This window comes from Poecilia formosa, unplaced genomic scaffold (genome assembly GCF_000485575.1).
Source record: "Poecilia formosa unplaced genomic scaffold, Poecilia_formosa-5.1.2 Scaffold565, whole genome shotgun sequence".
Lineage (NCBI taxonomy): Eukaryota > Metazoa > Chordata > Actinopteri > Cyprinodontiformes > Poeciliidae > Poecilia > Poecilia formosa.
Genome location: NW_006800504.1, coordinates 223218 through 240810, shown reverse-complemented (window position 1 = coordinate 240810; position 17593 = coordinate 223218). Strand labels below are relative to the sequence as shown.

Sequence of the window (17593 nt, the reverse complement as noted above, 5' to 3'; positions counted from 1 at the left end):
GGAGCCCTGTCAGCTGCAGGAAGTGACCCGTTTGTACCTGAGCTGCTGGCAGCATCGTCTCTGCTGCCCTTATGGATGACCAGTCCTCCCTGGAAGAGCTGCAGGAAACATGGCGGCTCCTTACCCTGAGTCACCAACACCTGCACCGGCCAATCAGAAACAAGCATATGGAAGTCTGAACATTTCAGAGGAGGAGGCATCATGTGTTTGGATGTTTTTATTGACACTTGGTGATGAGCTGACCTGTGACCCCCGGTGGCTGCCCAGCTCCACGGTCATCAGGGCCGACGTTCCTTTCTCGCTGGCGCTGGAGTGCCGGCCTTGCCAGAAAAAACACGCCGTCCTCTCTCTGCCGGGAGCCGCTGTGCTCAGTTCTCCGGGTTTCTGCCGCTTCCCGACTGAGACAAGTCAGAAAAGCCAGCGTGACCCGGTGAATCAGACGCCCCGCTCTCTCTCCCCTCTGACGGCTCGACTCGTTTTCACGCGACTCACCGAGCGTGGTGATGGAGTATTTCCAGCGGATGATGTAGGCGTCGCCCTCGTGGAGCTGGCCCACGCTCTCCTCGGGAAGCTCCTCCTCGCCGTGCTCCTTGATGTGCCACGCCTCCACCGCCACGGTGGCCAGCTCCGCCTGCCTGCCGTCCTCGGTCTTCACCAGGCCGTAGCCTCGCTGCACGTCCACGCCCTCCAGGACGGTCCGCACCGGGTCGGCCTCGTTGTCCAGCAGCGCTTTGGCGTCGCACGGCTGCAGCTCCAAGTCAAGCGGGGAGCGCAGGGTGGAATGATCCGGGCTCTGAGTACAACAACAAAATACTTGGTTCTTGTTTTGTTTCTGCATATTCGAAAAAAAAAAAAAATGCAGCAAATATCTTAGTAGACTTAAAATAATTCAAAATTAACTTCAAAATAACTCTTCAACAATATACAGGAGCTTCTTTAAGGGAATAATCTCTTAAAAGTGATGAAAAAGTTACAGTTTCTCTGGCAGATCATTTCAACATTGAAAAATATAAAGTAAATGTTTCCAAATACACAGAATTTATTTCTATGATGAATGTAGTAAACACACTTGATAAAAAATAATTAGTTTCCATCTTAAGGAGGGGGAAAAAAATACAACATTAAAAGATATTTCTAATTGCTATTTGAAAAAAAAAATAGCAATTAGAAATATGTGGTAATGTGTTCATGATAATATTTATTTTTTAAATACGATATTCCACATTTTCTGCTTTTTCTACTTTTGAGGGTGTGGGGGGATTTTTAATTTTAATTAAGGACATTTAATTGGCTAAATTTAATGTCCTTCATTTTTGACATTTTCATTTATTAACTTTTACAAATATGATGACACAACAATAAAATCGCCCTGTGTTTATATTAAATTTAATACTGATACTTTTATGCTAACAAATTAGCAAAAAAGAACTAGAGCTTGATTATGCATTGTTAGCAAAATTATTTATGCTTTCCGTCTAAAACAGCATTTGAAAATTAGAACTGTAATTTATTACAATTAATTTACCAAAACGTGTCCTGATGTCTACAGCCGATCAGGCTACGATGGGAAACGAACCATGAACCGGTAACACTGACTGACTCCAATCAGCTTTATGACCGGTACGGTTGGTGACTCTCGTTCCGGTCTCACCCACCTTGACTTCCTCTGCCTGAGCCGCTTCCTCTTTCTTCCGCTCGGCCCAGTCCAGGAACTTCTCCCTGAACAGCGACGTCTCGTTGTGCTCTGACAGCCGGCCGAACAGAGTCCAGCTGGGACGCCCCTCCCCCTTCCTGTAGGTCACACACAAACACACTTACTACAACACACATGCCGCCAAGTGTGTGTGCAGCTGTGCTGGAGCAGATTAACCACTAGGGGGCACCAAATAGACATGAAACAATGCAGCAGACGTTTCTCCATATTTATGCACAACTCAAAGGCGAGCAGCAGAAGTCATCATCTAATCTTGTCCTTTGGTGTCGTTAACTCGTCATACTCACTGAGGTACGTCCGTATTATTGCAGGAGGAATCCAGAGGGTTGACTCTGCAGCTGCTGTAGTCGTAGCTGCCGCTGTAGAGCTGTTTGCCCAGTTTGACAGCTACTTTTCTGTCACCCAAGGGCACATCTTTTCCGTGCCATACGTACACTTCACTGCCAAAGTCAAAGACTAAAACCTGGTGTGTGGGTTTAGCAGGAGAAAAGAAGATTGGAAAAGCTAATTTAGCTACAGAAACGGCAGAAAACATTTAAAATGGGCGATAAAGACGATCAGGAGATGGAGATGCAACAATCTGGCTTCTCATGTCAGATTCTGATTCAGGATTTTGTCTCATTCTGAATAATTCAGGTGATGAAGGCCAAGAAGAAAAGGCTCTTTGATACACCCAGCAGGAAATGAAGAGGGGACTAAATGTCAAATGATGTCCCTGTAGTGAATAAAATAAAATAAAATAACGCAGGTTCTCATGTGTTCCAAATGAGAACACAGGTTCTCATTTGGATTGCCAAATAATCCAAATAATAATAGGATTATTTGGCAATCCTAATAATTTAGGATTGCCAAAATTATTTCTATTTGCAGCGTGTCAGAAACAGAATGGTAAACAGAAATTTTGTGTCTATTTTAAATTGGAAATAAACAGGAAGTGGAGGGAGGGAGCAAGGAGGAGAGATTCTGAAGTTGGGAATCGAAGTATTGCACTAATTTAGTTATAAAGGTGGTAGAAGTAATTCATTCAACTGATGATCCTAAATGACCGACAATGGATATTTTTAGAAAGTTTACGTAAACATTTGGTTTTAACTGTGTAAACCTAAGATTTTGGATCTACTTCATGAATGATAATAAAATTAATTTAAGAATTACCTCCAAAAATGATAATTCAGCATCTAACCTGCAGATCTATCAAGGGAAAATCTCCTGATTCTGATCTCTGGTTGACTGATTGGTGCATCTCTAACAGTGATATGTTTGTTAGTGACGTTACCTCTTTAGAATCGAGCAGAGACACACTGGGGATGGAGGCCCAGGCATCTTCATGAGGCACCAGTTTGTCTCCCTGGAGTCTGTAAACCCCGTTAGAGTCCACCACCCCACTCTCATAGAGCTCGTCCTCCTCTGGGTCCCCTGCCCCTGTTACACACGCGCACAGATGCAGTATGTCAGTAATGGGACCACCCGTCTACTTATTCTGCTCATCTAAAACTTTCATACCTCTGTATTTAGTCTTTCCACCTATCAGGCTCCAGAACTCTTTGGCCCATCTGCTTTCAGTGTTGATGCCTTCCTCCAGCACGGACACCTGGGGAGCCTTGCAGCCAAGGTCCCGCTTGGCTTGAACAAAAGACGCCATCTCTGATGCCTGGCCGAAAAGAAGCACATGCAACACATCATATATGTGCATAAATGGAGGATTTACTGCAGGTATCTTCAAAGTGCTCCACGCAGGACGTAATCCTGTCCTAGATTAGCGCCAGACAGTCTGCTACCAGTCTGAGGCATGTCAGATTGTGCAATGATTGCGCGCCGACTTACAGCGTCCCATAAAAATAAATAAAATGCTGGAACTTATCAGCAGCTTCAGAGTCTCCAGAATGCCTTTCATTCAAAGTCAGAAATCTGGGTTTAGCAGCATAATCAGTAGAATGAGTTACAAACTACTATTATAAAGTCTGCACAGCGTATGTCATGCTATGTTGTGCAATGTTAAACCTGATGACAGCCTTTAGTGGCTCCATTCGACTTTTGCACCTGGACTGGCTCTGCTGCATTCTCCTCAGCAGACAGTCTGCATGCAATAAAACAGAATCAGACTGCAAATACAAACAACAAGGCTTTGGTCAAACTGTTCTCACATTTTGCGCATTGTTCTTCTAACATCTGTAGAAATGATAAAGCGACTGAGAACATAGCTGCTATTGTATTGAAAAGCCTAAAGCAGTCACATCCAGGAGCTTGAAAAACAGAACAAATACGAGATTTGTAAGCATTATTGTTTGCTTAATGTTCCAGCAGGTTTTCCCACAGCAGGACCTTGTTTTGTTTAATAGAGATGATTCACCAGGTGAACTGCTACCTGTCTAAACATGTCAACAGAAGTTGTGAAAACCCCCTTCTGGGGAACTCTGAAGCGTTTGATTCAGTGTGAGCTTCCGTACCTTGGCTTTTTCAATGACGTTGGCGAATTCTCCGCTCCACATAAAGCAGTGCTTCGGGGTTATGAGGAGGAAGCAGTCCCCGCTGTTCAGCGAGCGCGCCGTCGGTTCGACCAGGCGCACCTGGATGTGCCTCCGACCTGCGGACGGCAGCAGCTTTCACTTCCGTAACCAGGGGTCCCGAAACGGTTTTCATTTAGAACGACAGATTTGTCAGTCGTCTGTGGCCATTTTCAAAATGAATTTGTGGTAGGTATTTCTACGGTGGGAGGAAGAGGTTTAAATGTGGTTTTGGGAGATACTAGACACTGGGAGGAAGGAACGAAGTACAAGTAAGGACACAAGGCAGGGAAAGGAAGACGTAAGGGTTCATAGAAGGAGATAAGTTCAGAAAAAAGGGCAGACACAATAAAGGATTGAGGGAAGGACAGAAGACAAACAAATTCTCAAAATACAAATGTTTCTAGACTGAATAAAACAAACTTTAACCAGCATATTACAAAAGTAACTTCTTTTTGATTCTTCAAAATAAACCAGTCATTTTTCTTATGAAGTTGTGGACACCGTTAATGTTTCGCATCATGCAGAGAGACGGAGAATTCCCTTGTGTTTTCTGACCTTTGATGCGAATAAGCATGAGCTTGTGAAAAGGCACGGCGCTGTTGTTGGTCACGACCTCTGTGGACTTCACGCTGCGCAGGTTGACCTTGCGAAAGTTCTCCTTGCTGGCGAGCCCGGCCAACGCCACGTCCGCCAAGTTGGAATGTTTCGCCACTTTGTGGGGAAAGAAAACGAAATAAAACAAAGACGTGATTATTATATTGTACCAACAGTAGTGCCTCTTTTCAGGCATTAAGTCATTTCTGCGCTTTAGGCAAAGATATTATTTCATAGTATGACTAAAAAGCATCAACAATACTTCAGTAGAAAGTGCTAGAGATGAGTCACGCTTTCGTATTACTTGGTTCATGTGAGCAACATTAGACAACGCTCGTGTTGTAATCCTGCCCACATCCTCAAGTGAAAAGCTGAAGCAAGAGTAGTCTGCAGAGCAACAGAGTGCAGACATGCAAACAACCTATGACGTAGCATGAAAGTGTCCAGCAGCTGACCACATCATCTTTAAATACACCCAACTTGTCTCCAGCTTCAACATTTTCACAATACATGTTTTCAGTTTCCATGCGAACAAGTACAGTCAGATCCTTTTGGCTTTTTTTTTCTTTTTTTAAACATTTTGTCACACTATAATTACAAACTTTAGACCAACACAAACCTGAGCATAAATATGAAGGAAAACATTTTTTTTTAGTCAAACTAAAACTGTGGTCTGCATTCGAGTCATTGTTCTCCCAGCAGCTCCTCACTGTGTATATATGCAGCTCCTCCAGAGCTAACATTAGCAACGTAGCTGCTCCTGTGTCCCAGTTTAGGTGAACGGCAATGTGTTGCTGTCTGTAGTTGGGCCATCCTCTTTCCCTTTGAGATGAGCAGGACTCAGAGATCCTCAAAGCATGGGATGTTATGTGAAATGACTATTTTAAAATCCTCCATAGCTCACAGACCAGCCTGCGCCTTCGTATCCAATATCCTCCAATCAACCTCCAAGTCTTCACAGAACAGCTGCATTTACACTGTGGGATTGTGTATTGGGGTAAAATAGGCTGAAAACAAATGCAGGCCACACATTTCAGATTTTTATTTCTAAAAAAAAAAAAAAAAAAAGTAATCTCTTTTATTCCACTTCACAATTACATCATATTGTGTTGGTCTACCAGACAAAATCCCATTCATAAGCTGAGCTTTCTGGTTGTAGTGTCACAGGAAGTTTCACGGATGTGAAAATTAAGAGAAGCTAAACGTGGAAAAATCCAGAAGAGCGTCTTCACTGCTTTGTCATCCAGCTTATTTGCCGGATTGCTCTAGGTAAATATCTTATTTACTTTAGGGAAATGTGAGCAGACTTACTCCTCTCAACTTGAATCCTCTTGGTCTCCACTGACGCCACGTTAAGCCTCTGCTCGGTGTAAACCTGCCGGATGTCGTTACGGGCAGCGAGAGCCCGCAGGGGATTCCTGGAGCCCTGATTCCTTCTGGCTGGTCGCACCGCTCGCTTGTGCTCTGCTACCGCTGAGGTCAGCCTGGAGGCGAATTGCAACAAAGAAGTATTTTATTTATATTAAATAGAAAATACAATCTTGCTTTCTTAACACTTATGGACAGCAAAACTGTGTTAGTGCAAAACTGGAAAAGTGGAAGCAAATATTTCCTAACGCATCAGAGGTGATAAATATCACCAGGGCAAAAGAGAAAGACACATGGGATTGTTTTAAACTAACTTTGGTGTATCAGCCTGGATGTCACTCAGGTCTTCCTCAGTCAAAATCACGCTGGACTCCAGGAGAGTGGACGGGGAGACAGGTTTGTAGAAGTTGCCAAACGTCTCATCGTCGTCCAGAGTCATCACCTCTTTCTCCATCTCTGCCGTCACCTCGATGGTGGACGACTTGGCTTTGCCCACACCTAATCCCACAGAGCCCATGAAGAATGCCAGGAAACAGGAAGAATGAACTGATTTTCTTAGTAAAGTAGGAGAAGGAATTTATTTGTTTTAGCTGGTGAATGCTCATGACTTAGCATAGTTTAAAATAAGAGCAATATGCGGCCTTCTTAAATAAAATAAATTAGGGCTGTACAATATATTAAAAATATCTAGTCATTCATATCAGTGCATGCAGAAAGCTGCTGTTCTGTTAGCTAATAGTGGGGCTAATTTTTCATTTAGTGCTAGCCAACTAAAAATATTTAGTGAAATTATTTTTCTGGAAAAATTTGCTAATTTACTTGGCTGAGAAATTCTTCAAGTAATTAAACAGCAATATCCATGCTCTTATTTTGAAGTGCTGTTTACACAGAAGTTTCTTCTTTCCTCCGTTTTTCTCCATTTTTTTCTAAGTAGCTTTATTTAAAACAAGAGACGCACAGGAAAGAAATAAAAGTCAGACAGCAGAGAACAATGTTTGAACATAAAAACAATGTCCAAAGGAATTATAGAACATGTCAATTATAGTTTCAAAATTAAACTGGACCTTAAAGGTCGTAGTCTTTCAAGTGCAGACATAATTTGAATTAAAGTCATAATTTTAGCATTAGCTTCCGCTACATACCGTTTTGGTGTAGTGCTTTAGCGTTTGCAAAACTCATTTTTTTAGTTAGCAGCTTTGATACCTAAGAGTGTTAGTGAACTCATGCTTTGTTGACAGAGTCAAAATAAACATTTAAAGTAAATAGCAGCACAGATTGTACCTTTATTGTGGAGTTTGTCAAGGAAGGACTCCAACTTGTCGAGACGTTTATCTCCCTCCACTTTGACGTCAGTCCTAGTGGAGATTTCTGCCCGGTGGACAGAGAGATTTAGTCAGTCCATGTGAAGTCAGCAGGCAGGTTGAGGCGCCTAAACAGTCTCCTTAAACCACTAAGACCAGGTTTAAGAAACAAAAGCATTACAGTTGAATCCCAGACAATACCTTCATGTGGTTTCACAGGCGTGGCGTTGGACTTCTTCAGAGTGATGATAGGCGGCTCGTCCTTGGACACGAGACCTGAAGCCACACGACATGGAAGTTATTCCTTTCCTGGTTTTTCAAAGAGCTACAATATTAGCAGCTTGTGCCAGTTGGTGGTTGCGGTAGCTCAGGTAACATGTTGCCTTTCTTCGTATCTTTGTTTGGATTAGAGTTTCTACTGAGCTTTTGTCTGTTTTCCTGAAAGTTTTCTGCACGGTTTTATTTGCATTTTTCCTTCAGAGAGACGTTTGCAAAGCAAATTGCAGTGCCTGACACTGCTCATCAATATGCCTGTCAGGCTTAAGGATACAGCCGCACAGCAAATGAATAAAAGTAAAAGCACCCTACCTTTCTTGGCCATTCGTCCAGCCACCGTGAACTGAACCGAGTCATTGGCTGCTCCTTTGCCTTTGCTCTTCCACTGCTCCTCTTTGTCTTTGAGGATCTTCATCCTCTCTGCCAGCGACATCTTGGGCTCCAGATCAACATTGGACTTCTGTTGGATTCAGATACGACCCAGTTAGAACTCTGTGAGGACATTGATTTTCTCCAGCGCTGGTAGATTCCCATGCAATATATCTCACACATTAATAGATAAGGATGCAAGAAAAGTGTTTGCATGACACAAACTTAATTTAAAAAGAAGCATTCAGATTCTGACAGGATACAACCACAAACGTCCATGTCTTTTTTTTAATTATGTGTATGGAATAAACAAAAATGGTTGTGCTGGATTTTATTTAGGTTCATCAGACAACAAGAGGATGAATACAGAAAAAAACAGTTTTCAAATGTTTTACTTTCTTGCTAATTGTGTATTTCAAATAATTCAAGTAAGATGACAAAATGTGAATAAGCTAAATTGGTGTGAACAGTTTTGCAATTTTACAGAGACAAAAGATTTAAATATATGAATAATATCTGCAAGAACAAGTTGAGCCTCTGGTTTTCCAGCACTTATCATGTAGAGTTCATTATGTCTCTGTGATATACTCTCCTGTCATGCTAGCATTCAAAGTCGATGGTTCAAAAGTAACTTTATTAGGACACTGCAACTTAGCAGCGCCATTAAAGTAAATATAAACCCCCTCCACACACATATATTTACGGCATGTTAAGATTACATAAGAACTATTTCTATCACACACTCGTTTTTCTGTAAAAATGAGCAACTCAGAGTGTGTAATTCACTGTGACTGGCGACTTCATTTCAGCAGCAAGTTACAGCAGAAGCAGAGCCATCAGAAAGCAATCCCAAAAAGAAAAATGTCTGCTTTTGAAAAAAGGGCTTGCCGAGCATTCATCAACAAGTATTCCCGCTGTTGTGTGTTGACATGAAACGTGTCACGTTCTCTCACTTCAGAGCGACTCCAAGTCAACTTTAACTACTTGAAATTAAAGTAAAAGATAAACAAATGTTCAGGACTCCTGCAGCTAAGCAGCGAGTTGCAGTCCCAGAGGACGTTTTTCTTTGTGGCTGAATGATGATCTGTGGGATCTCCTGACTGTCGTCATCTTCACGCTCTGCAGTCATTTTAAGCATTTGCAGATGTCTGCAGCTTTAAAGGGGAAAACATGTTGGGATGAAGCAGTGATGAAAAGCACCCTGGCATGGGAAAATAGACGTGTTGGCGTTCCTTAAATCTTTTAATCATCACACTGAGGCTGATTGCTGTCGCTCCACAGAAAGATTGGAAGGAAAATAAAAAGTATATTGGATTCTATTCAGCAATGTAGCAGATGCAGAGTTGATGATTTTCAGACAAAGGATTCCCCCCAAAAAGTGACAACTTTATTTAGTAGTTTTGTCTAATAACAGACTAGACAGATATTAAAGCTGACATTTACAGGAAGCTGTTGTTTCTTGTGTCTTTCAACAACTTTTTAAATTGAATACTCCCTGTCGTGGACCATAGAAACAGAATTAACCACAGAAAAAAAAGAAGCATGTTTCCCTGGTGACATAAGAAAAGTTCAAAGAATCCCATTTGATCATCCTGATATACTGCAAACTGTTTCCAATCCCATCTCTGCTTCACACACACCCACACACTCGCAAACACAAATGGAAAACAGAGCTGCCATGTCTGACTGCCCATCAGCCGGGGCTTTAGCATCTCACCCAAGGGTGGATGAAACGAGTCGACCTACTGAGCCAGAGCCCTACAAAAACACTGGAGCTGAGCATCAAAATGAGCTCATTGTTTACTTTGCATGTAAAAAGAAGAGTTGACACGGGTGAGTAAAGCCCTCTTTCAGGCTTGTGCTGCATTTTATTGAAAAGATGGAAACTGAACATCTGTGTCTTAACGAGCAGCCTGGAGGTTTTTTCTTACATTTTCCTCTGCCATTCTGAGAAAAACCGGTCCCTGTAACATATGTACGTTGGTGACAGGAGTAATAAAAATGAAACCGTGCTTAGGAGTTTGAGAATGAGGTAAAATCTTGATTAAACGTCTAAACGTTCAGATCCAACCATATTTAACACAATGCAGCATTGAGTTAATTTTTCATCTGGTTGATATACAGTCGGGTTCAGCATAAGTGTCAACATATCCGCAGATAGAAGTCCTCTTTGTCCCCTCAATAAAACCATGCATATCACGAGCGACCAGCTGAACGCCGAGGATTTGACAGACTGATTAAGACATTAATGGTATGCAAACACCCAGCAGCTTCTTCAAGTAAACACATCATATTTTATAAAACTTGAAATGCTTAAAGCACCACATTAGAGACACTTCAAATCCCATTCAGCAATGCTACCATATATATATACACAACTACCTAAACATGAGCTCTATTACATTCTTCTGTCCCGTCATAAACTACAGCTACAAACCTGTCTGGAGTCAATCACAGAGGGGAAATACCTTGGCCTGACGGGACTCCAGAGATGATGAGGCCCCCAAAAACCTGCAGCTTTTCCCCTCTAACCCAGCTGTGGCCTTCAGCGTAAACACAGGTATAAACCACCTGTGAAGCAGCAAGATACATTTAAATTAGCTCTGACTTCTCTGTGAGGAATAAAAATGGAGACGGCTTGACTGGGACACATGCTGCATGAAAAAAGCAACATAGTAAGAAGGGGTGCGCCGATAAATTGGTGCCGATTTCTTTCATTTTGGGAGGGAGGTCGGCAACAGGCCGATTCGTGACGAATCGATCTTTTCCACCAATCATCTCTCGCTCTCTGCTAAAGTCTGAAAATCAGCCATAGCTGCCTTTCCATTACAAATGTGTGCAGAACATTGTCAATGAAAATGCTGCACCATTATCCTCAAACTACTTCTTGTCTTCTTCTTTGTGGGTTGCACCAGTGGCAACATCTGCTTGTTGATCATGTGGCTTGTCTGATGCAAAAAAGGTGTTTTCATTGCTGCTTTTCAAAATAAACCAATTTTGATTCATCCCCCCCCCGCCAAAAAAAACACCACCATCCCAGCACCAAAACTTTTCAATTGAAAAACGAGTTTTTTTTTTTTTTCAGAATTGCCGTGTTTCTATTGAGCAAATTTATTTTCAAAATCTCAAATTGCGCAGTTGTATGGTCAATGGAAACACAAATATTCTTCACTTTTGACATGAGAGAGGGCTGACTGACAGACAAGAAGGGCATGATTAGTAATCAGTCACCCCACTGTTGCCAACTTAGCATCTTTGTTGCTATATTTAGCAACTTTTCAGACAAATAAATGAATAAATAAACAAATAAATAATTGGAACTGGCCAGAAAACTGTAATCAGTGCATCCCTAATAGTAAGCAAGCCCATGCTAAACAGGAACATGCACCATTTCATGTGCACACACTCACCTGGAGAAATGAGGAAAGGTAGACAGGCAGGTGTCAAAGTCAAAGAAAGGAGCAGAGTCTGTAGATGTAGACAGGAGCCACAGAGGGCAGGAGGAACTAGGAGAGCAATAAAAGAGTAAAAAACAAAGAAAGGAGGGAAGGAGAAAGGAAAATTACAAGCGGAGAATGGGGAAGATGCAGATTACGGTTTCAAGATTTTACACGGAAGTCTACAGGAAGCGTGGGTCATTTGCTGAGCACAAAGTGAGTGGGGTGGGAATGTTCATATGCGTTTGGAGATGCAAGGACAACAAATCATAATGTGCACAAGTGAATAATTTCTATTCAAAGTGGAAGGATATAAAACCAGTTTTCAGATCTAAAAGCTATAGAAAAAGAAAAAATATTATGCTGCAGGCCTTATACAGACAATCCTGTTTTTGTTGATTTGTTGACTCATTACATGTATACAAAACAAAGTATACATGTAATTTATACATGTAAATTTGGAAATGCAGGAAAATCCTGCATTTCCAAATTATTTATAGATTTACTATAATATGTTTGAAAAGTCTTCACAAGGGCAGATCTTAATTTACAGCCACAGAGCATCTTTTTCCATGTTGTTTGCTGACCTTTTGTGAAAAAACCCCAAAACAAAACAAAAATATGTCATCAGTCATCACAACATATGACTAACAATTATTCCTCATGACTCAACTTGCCTCGTTTTAAATCAAATTTACAACCAGGCATCGCTTTACAACACCAGGGTGCAGAAAAAGGCTCAGCAGGTCTAACAGGAAACATCTGGACCTAATCACAGCCGTACATGTTTTATTCTCCATCATTTCACATTTCAACCAAAGAGCACAAACATCTGATCTAACTGTGTAAGCTTGAATGAAAATAAACACCAGAACTTCAAAAAAACAAAGCAGTTTTCTCAAAAGAGAAAAGAAAAAAAAAAAAACATTGCAGGAACGACCATGTGTGAGCTGAGGAAGAGATGGCTTTGGTGCTCGAATCCGTGCTTTGCAGACATCATATTTAAGCAAAGGCCATAATTTCAGACAGAAATAAAAGGAAAAGCCCTAAAGACCTTCTGGACAACTGCTTGGCCCTCGCTCATGCGTGCGAGGGTTGTAAATGCACATTTTTACGCTATGGATTTGTGCTGATGTGTCATAATCAAGAGCGACCACACAAATAAAATATGACATCATAATTCAGCATGTGACAGAGGAGGGGAACTGGGTCGAATTTTGTTGAGCAGCTTTTTCCAGACTTGGAGAGGATCTGAGGTTAGCTCATCATTTGGATGAAGTTTGAGCTCCAACCAGAAATCCCAAAAGGGGGTCACTGATGTTCACAGACATCGAGTCAAAAGATGCTCTACACAGATGCACAACGTGGCACAACGCGTTGTGCGAACACGAGCTCTGTGAATGGAATGGTTAAAAAAAAAGAAAGAAAAACAAATAGCGTGTCGTTTACTTTCCAACTACAAGCTCTTCTGTGCAGGTGCTCATATTTTCACTGAGAAGGGTGTGTGAGGTGCATAAGATGATGGCATGCACAACTAATCCAGGATTCGTGGTACAAAACTGTTTGACCTGAAAGTTTATACAAATACTGGCGAGAAATTCAATTATGTGGTGAACACAAAACGCTGGCATGTGGAGAAATCTATTTTTCCAACCTTGAGAACAGGAGAGGAACAAGTGAGCAGAAAAGCCAGACAAAGGAGGAAGCATTAGGTTGGAGGCTTTTCAGGTGTTTGGTCATGGTGTAGAATTTTATTTTTACAAGTGGAGGGAAGCTGAGCTCTGGATCTCCGCTCTTAAACCCCATAGCTCTGAACCACATGCTCTCCTGGCAGCGGCCGACTGGAGGAAATATGCTGATTCAGCAGACGGAGAGACATGTCCACAGCCAAGTCGCCCCTTACGTCTGCACATAGCCAAGCAGAGGCTGAAGTGTTTGGCTGGGTTCGCTCATTACTGCCACTTCTCCAAAGCCCTAAATAAAACTTGGTGCCATCATAAAACCGATGCAATGCAATAAATATGGCTTTTATCATCAAAGTCTGAGTAAGAAAACAATAAATATGTGCTTTAGCGGTGTCACGTCAGAAACAAACTAATGGATGTGAATGATTAAAATCACACCAGCAAACGCGTAAAATATCCTTTGGTTTAAAAAGCTGCTGCGACCCTCTGAGTCCCAAACACTTTCCATATATTGGCTGCGCCTCATTACTTCAGAGAGACAAAAACACCAGACTTTTCCAGAGAGAAAGGAAAAATGGAGGGAATACAAGGAAAGACAAAAATGAGTAAGAAAGGAGACAAAGAAAAACTAGAGGAAAGAGGAAAGATTTCACAAAGAAGATGATGAAGGAAAGAAAGGACAAGTAGAAGGAAATAATGATGGAAGGAAGAAAAAGATGAAGGATGAATGGACAAAATATTGGGATGAAAGGATATTGAATAATTTCTGTAAAGAGAAATATTTTCTCTTAATAATTTCTCCTTTGTTTATACATATCCAGACATGAAGAATACTGAAATCAGATTCTGAACCATAACTCCAATTCAGCTTCCAGATTCCTAGACGGCACTTCAATCTCGTTTAAAAATGTTCAACTTAAATTTGGTTCCACTTTATTACCAACTATGTTCAAAAAGCAGAAAATCCGCAGCAAATATTTGATATTTAATTTGATTCTTGTCTTTAAATAAAAACAGCTTATTTTGATGAGATAAAGCCGGTGTGGGAACTGACCTTTTTCTTCCAGGCAGTCTCAGCATCGTGAAGCTGGTTGAAGCGATCTGCCAGTGACGTTTGGATCACCTGCGGCGGTTTGGACTTCCTCGGTCTGTCCTTATTTTCAGCGTCCTCGCCAGACGACACAGCCAGTCTGAGAAAAAAAAAAAAAAAAAAAAAAAAGGCGTCGTCGTAATTATTGCGGAGCTCTTCAAACTTGATCCAAACAGTTTTTGCTTGTCTTGTTGGAAAACCTTATTTTGTGTCAGAAGTAAAAGTAGTGAAAAGAACTATCAAAAATGTTCCCAACTGTTTAGGTTTAGGCCCAGTTTAATAGAACTCAATCAGTTTGTCTGGAAAGTTTGATTCGTTTGTGAATCAATCTGCAAACTCAGGTCCATCTAAAAACCGAAGTCTCGGTTCGGTTGAAGTGAACTTTGGTGCGTATGTGAATGCAAGCGTACCGGAGACTGAACTGCAGCGGAGTGCCTTCTGGGTAAATACAACCAAAGCATGTCCGTGGTCTTTTACCGACGACAAAAGAGAAATCCTATAACCGCTAAAATCTGACACTACTCCATTGTTGTCTACACATTGCGAAGGAGTGAGTTGTGCTCATGTCTACTTCTGAGGTTTTCGTGTCGTTTCCTTCAACAACACGATGCAGCGCCACTAGAGGCGAGGGGGGGAACAAGTTGGGTTTCGACTGTTTGACACAATGCAGTGAGAAAATGAACCACACCAGCTGAAAATGTAACAAATGTTAAAATGTTTGCCCCAAATCTAAACTATTCTACTAGACTATCAGGTGTTTTATTTGCTGGTATTTTCCTGTTTGATTCCATCACTAAGAGCACGTCTGCGCGTATCCTGACCTGTGTTTCAGCGCGGAGCCTTGACTCTGATCCAAGCTGCTCTCCAGCTCGTCGATGTCCTCGGACACGGTCGACGTGGTCTCCAGGCTCTCATCGGGCGACGGACTCCGCATCTCCTCAAAGCTCTCTCTGCTGCTGGTGCTGCCGCCGCTGTTCTTCTCCTTTCGGTGCACGCTGAAGCTGCCCCCGTCCGGGATGTCATCAGCTGGTGAGTCGTCCTCTTTATCGCTCTCCCTGCTGACCTCTTCCTCAACATCCTCCTCTTCTTCCACTTCGTCGTCCTCGTCTTCCTCTTCTTCATCGCTCTCAGGGTGGCTCAAGGTGACGCTGGTTTGCCGGGAAGGCATCCCGGTCGACATGCCCTCGCTGTGGTCCGACTCCACGCTGGTGGAGCGGCTCTTCTTTAGGATTCCCCTGATGCCCTGAGGCCCAGAGTCTTGGCGCTGGAGCGAAGGTGCAGAGTGGCTGAGTGGACTGGGAGGGGGCGACGCATCTCTGTTCTTGCTGGGAGGAGAAGCTCGGTCTGACAGGAAACTGAAAGGCTGCAGCAGGGGAAGAAGAAGAGACACGATTCAACTGTCAGAACAACATAAATTTCGTTTCGCCTGGGGACGATAACTCTGTAAGACGACAAGTTTCAACAGTTTGTCTTTCTGTATATTCCACAAAACCCCAAAGTTTGTTTTGCAGCTCTGAGCCAGCTCCTGCCTTTGCTCCATTTCTCACCCATTTGTTGCCATTTTGTCTTTTCCTGCTTCCATTCAGCATGTAAACAAGCTAATTTATTAAAAAGAAAAGACAAATATCAGAAGATGTTTTCAAAAACTTACTTTTATATTTTTTTTGTTTTAAAGGCCTGCAAAGGCTTAACGTTTGTGAACAAAATATGTAATACAACTGAAAAAAGTACAATTTCAGTCTTTTTTCTCTTTTGAATAAAATCAAAAACATTTTGCAATCTAACAGGGAACAGATGTCACATGAAATAAAGCTGCAAGGCTGAGGCATCTAAAAATATCTAACGCTTTAAAGCTGTGATCAGTAATTTAAGACTGCAACACCAAGTAACGTATGCAGTGTGAGCTCAGTATGTTATCGCTTAGGAGAGCCGACAGCAGCTGGAACAGTCCCCACGCATTGTACGGACGGGCCAAAGGTTGGGAGGGCGTGCTGATTTAGGAGGAGAAGCAGATTGTGAGAGCAGGCTGGGTGTGACAGTGTAATGCTAACCTGGTGGTCTTTAATAAATACTGGAGCGCAGAGTGCCGCTGGATGTGTGTGTGTGTGTGGGTGTGTGTGTGTGTGTGTGTGTGTGTGTGTGTGGAGTTAAAATCATTAAGATTTGGGCAAAGTATTGACATTATGTCTGCTTATGGAAAAGAACGAGTCAGGATCTGTGTTGTAACTCCACATTAAGAGTATGAATTATAAACTGAAAGGTGACTTCCAAAGAAAGAAAGAAAGGAAAAAATAAAAAAGGAATCTAAACTAAACCAGGCCTTAAAAACACCCAGCCAAACTTCAAGGTGCGTAAGGATTTAGGAATTGGCTTGCATGAGGTCTTTTTCAGTGCAGGAAAATACAATCCATCCAAACACAACCCACAGAGATCCCTTTAATACTGCAGCTGAGTTCATAGATTTATGAAAATGTGATCCAATTCTTAAGCAAATGTTTTAGCTTTAGAGCTGCACAATACATCAAATTTCACATTAAAACTGACCTGCTTCTCCTCGGTAGTGGCAGTATTTTCCTGCTGCTCCTTCCAGGAAGATTCCTGAGTTGACTCTTCCATTGCTTTTTCTTTATCAGCATTGGAGAGGCTGCAATTATCAGAAAATAATGCACAAGGCTGATGGGAAGAATACACAGAAAGGGGTAACAATGTAGATTTCAGTAATCAAAAAACTTAGGAGGACAGAAAAAGCACATTAAAAAGCAAACATAAATTTAATAAATAAAATTCAAGCTGTATGGTACATTGGTGTACATAGGAGAGGCTTTGTTTCACTGCAACTAAGCTAATCATTAATATAGATCACAATTTAAATGCACAATTATTTAGTTGTTCTAATATAGTAATGAAATCCCATTTTAATGTTACATCTCCTCCTAATACATATAATTGACAACCCTTCAGAGCAGAAGGCATAGCAAAATGTTCTGAATGTTAATTATAGTTTCCTCATATCACAACTAGCTGAAACTTGTATTGGCAGATCAGAGCATCACAAAGCCAGACAACATTCTGGTGCATATTTACTTTGTGCATTCAGTAGGTTTTTTATTTTTATTTTTTTTACCACATTTAAAGACTGTGAAACAAAACGTTCAGTCAAAATTTATGTCAACATCTGCATCAGTCATTTCAATCTGGGAAAACAACAAGAGACAGTCAGAGACGATGCGTTCAAGAGCACAATCCTGTTTC

At 41.7% G+C, this 17593-nt stretch overlaps 1 protein-coding gene across 1 annotated transcript in view; it reads right to left on the bottom strand.

Annotated features, from left to right (window-relative positions):
* LOC103129669 (supervillin-like) overlaps positions 1-17593 on the bottom strand; it is a 49337-nt gene that overhangs the window by 3786 nt on the left and 27958 nt on the right. The window contains exons 6-22 of the mRNA XM_007540841.2: positions 16886-16985; positions 15163-15704; positions 14306-14441; positions 8073-8220; positions 7686-7760; positions 7465-7551; positions 6498-6681; positions 6127-6299; positions 4777-4932; positions 4162-4298; positions 3218-3365; positions 2991-3136; positions 2002-2177; positions 1656-1791; positions 493-793; positions 244-398; positions 38-140 (exon numbers count right to left, since the gene is read on the bottom strand). Coding sequence (XP_007540903.1) covers positions 38-140; positions 244-398; positions 493-793; positions 1656-1791; positions 2002-2177; positions 2991-3136; positions 3218-3365; positions 4162-4298; positions 4777-4932; positions 6127-6299; positions 6498-6681; positions 7465-7551; positions 7686-7760; positions 8073-8220; positions 14306-14441; positions 15163-15704; positions 16886-16985 — 2903 coding nt within the window. The remainder of the gene's footprint in view (positions 1-37; positions 141-243; positions 399-492; positions 794-1655; positions 1792-2001; positions 2178-2990; positions 3137-3217; positions 3366-4161; positions 4299-4776; positions 4933-6126; positions 6300-6497; positions 6682-7464; positions 7552-7685; positions 7761-8072; positions 8221-14305; positions 14442-15162; positions 15705-16885; positions 16986-17593) is intronic.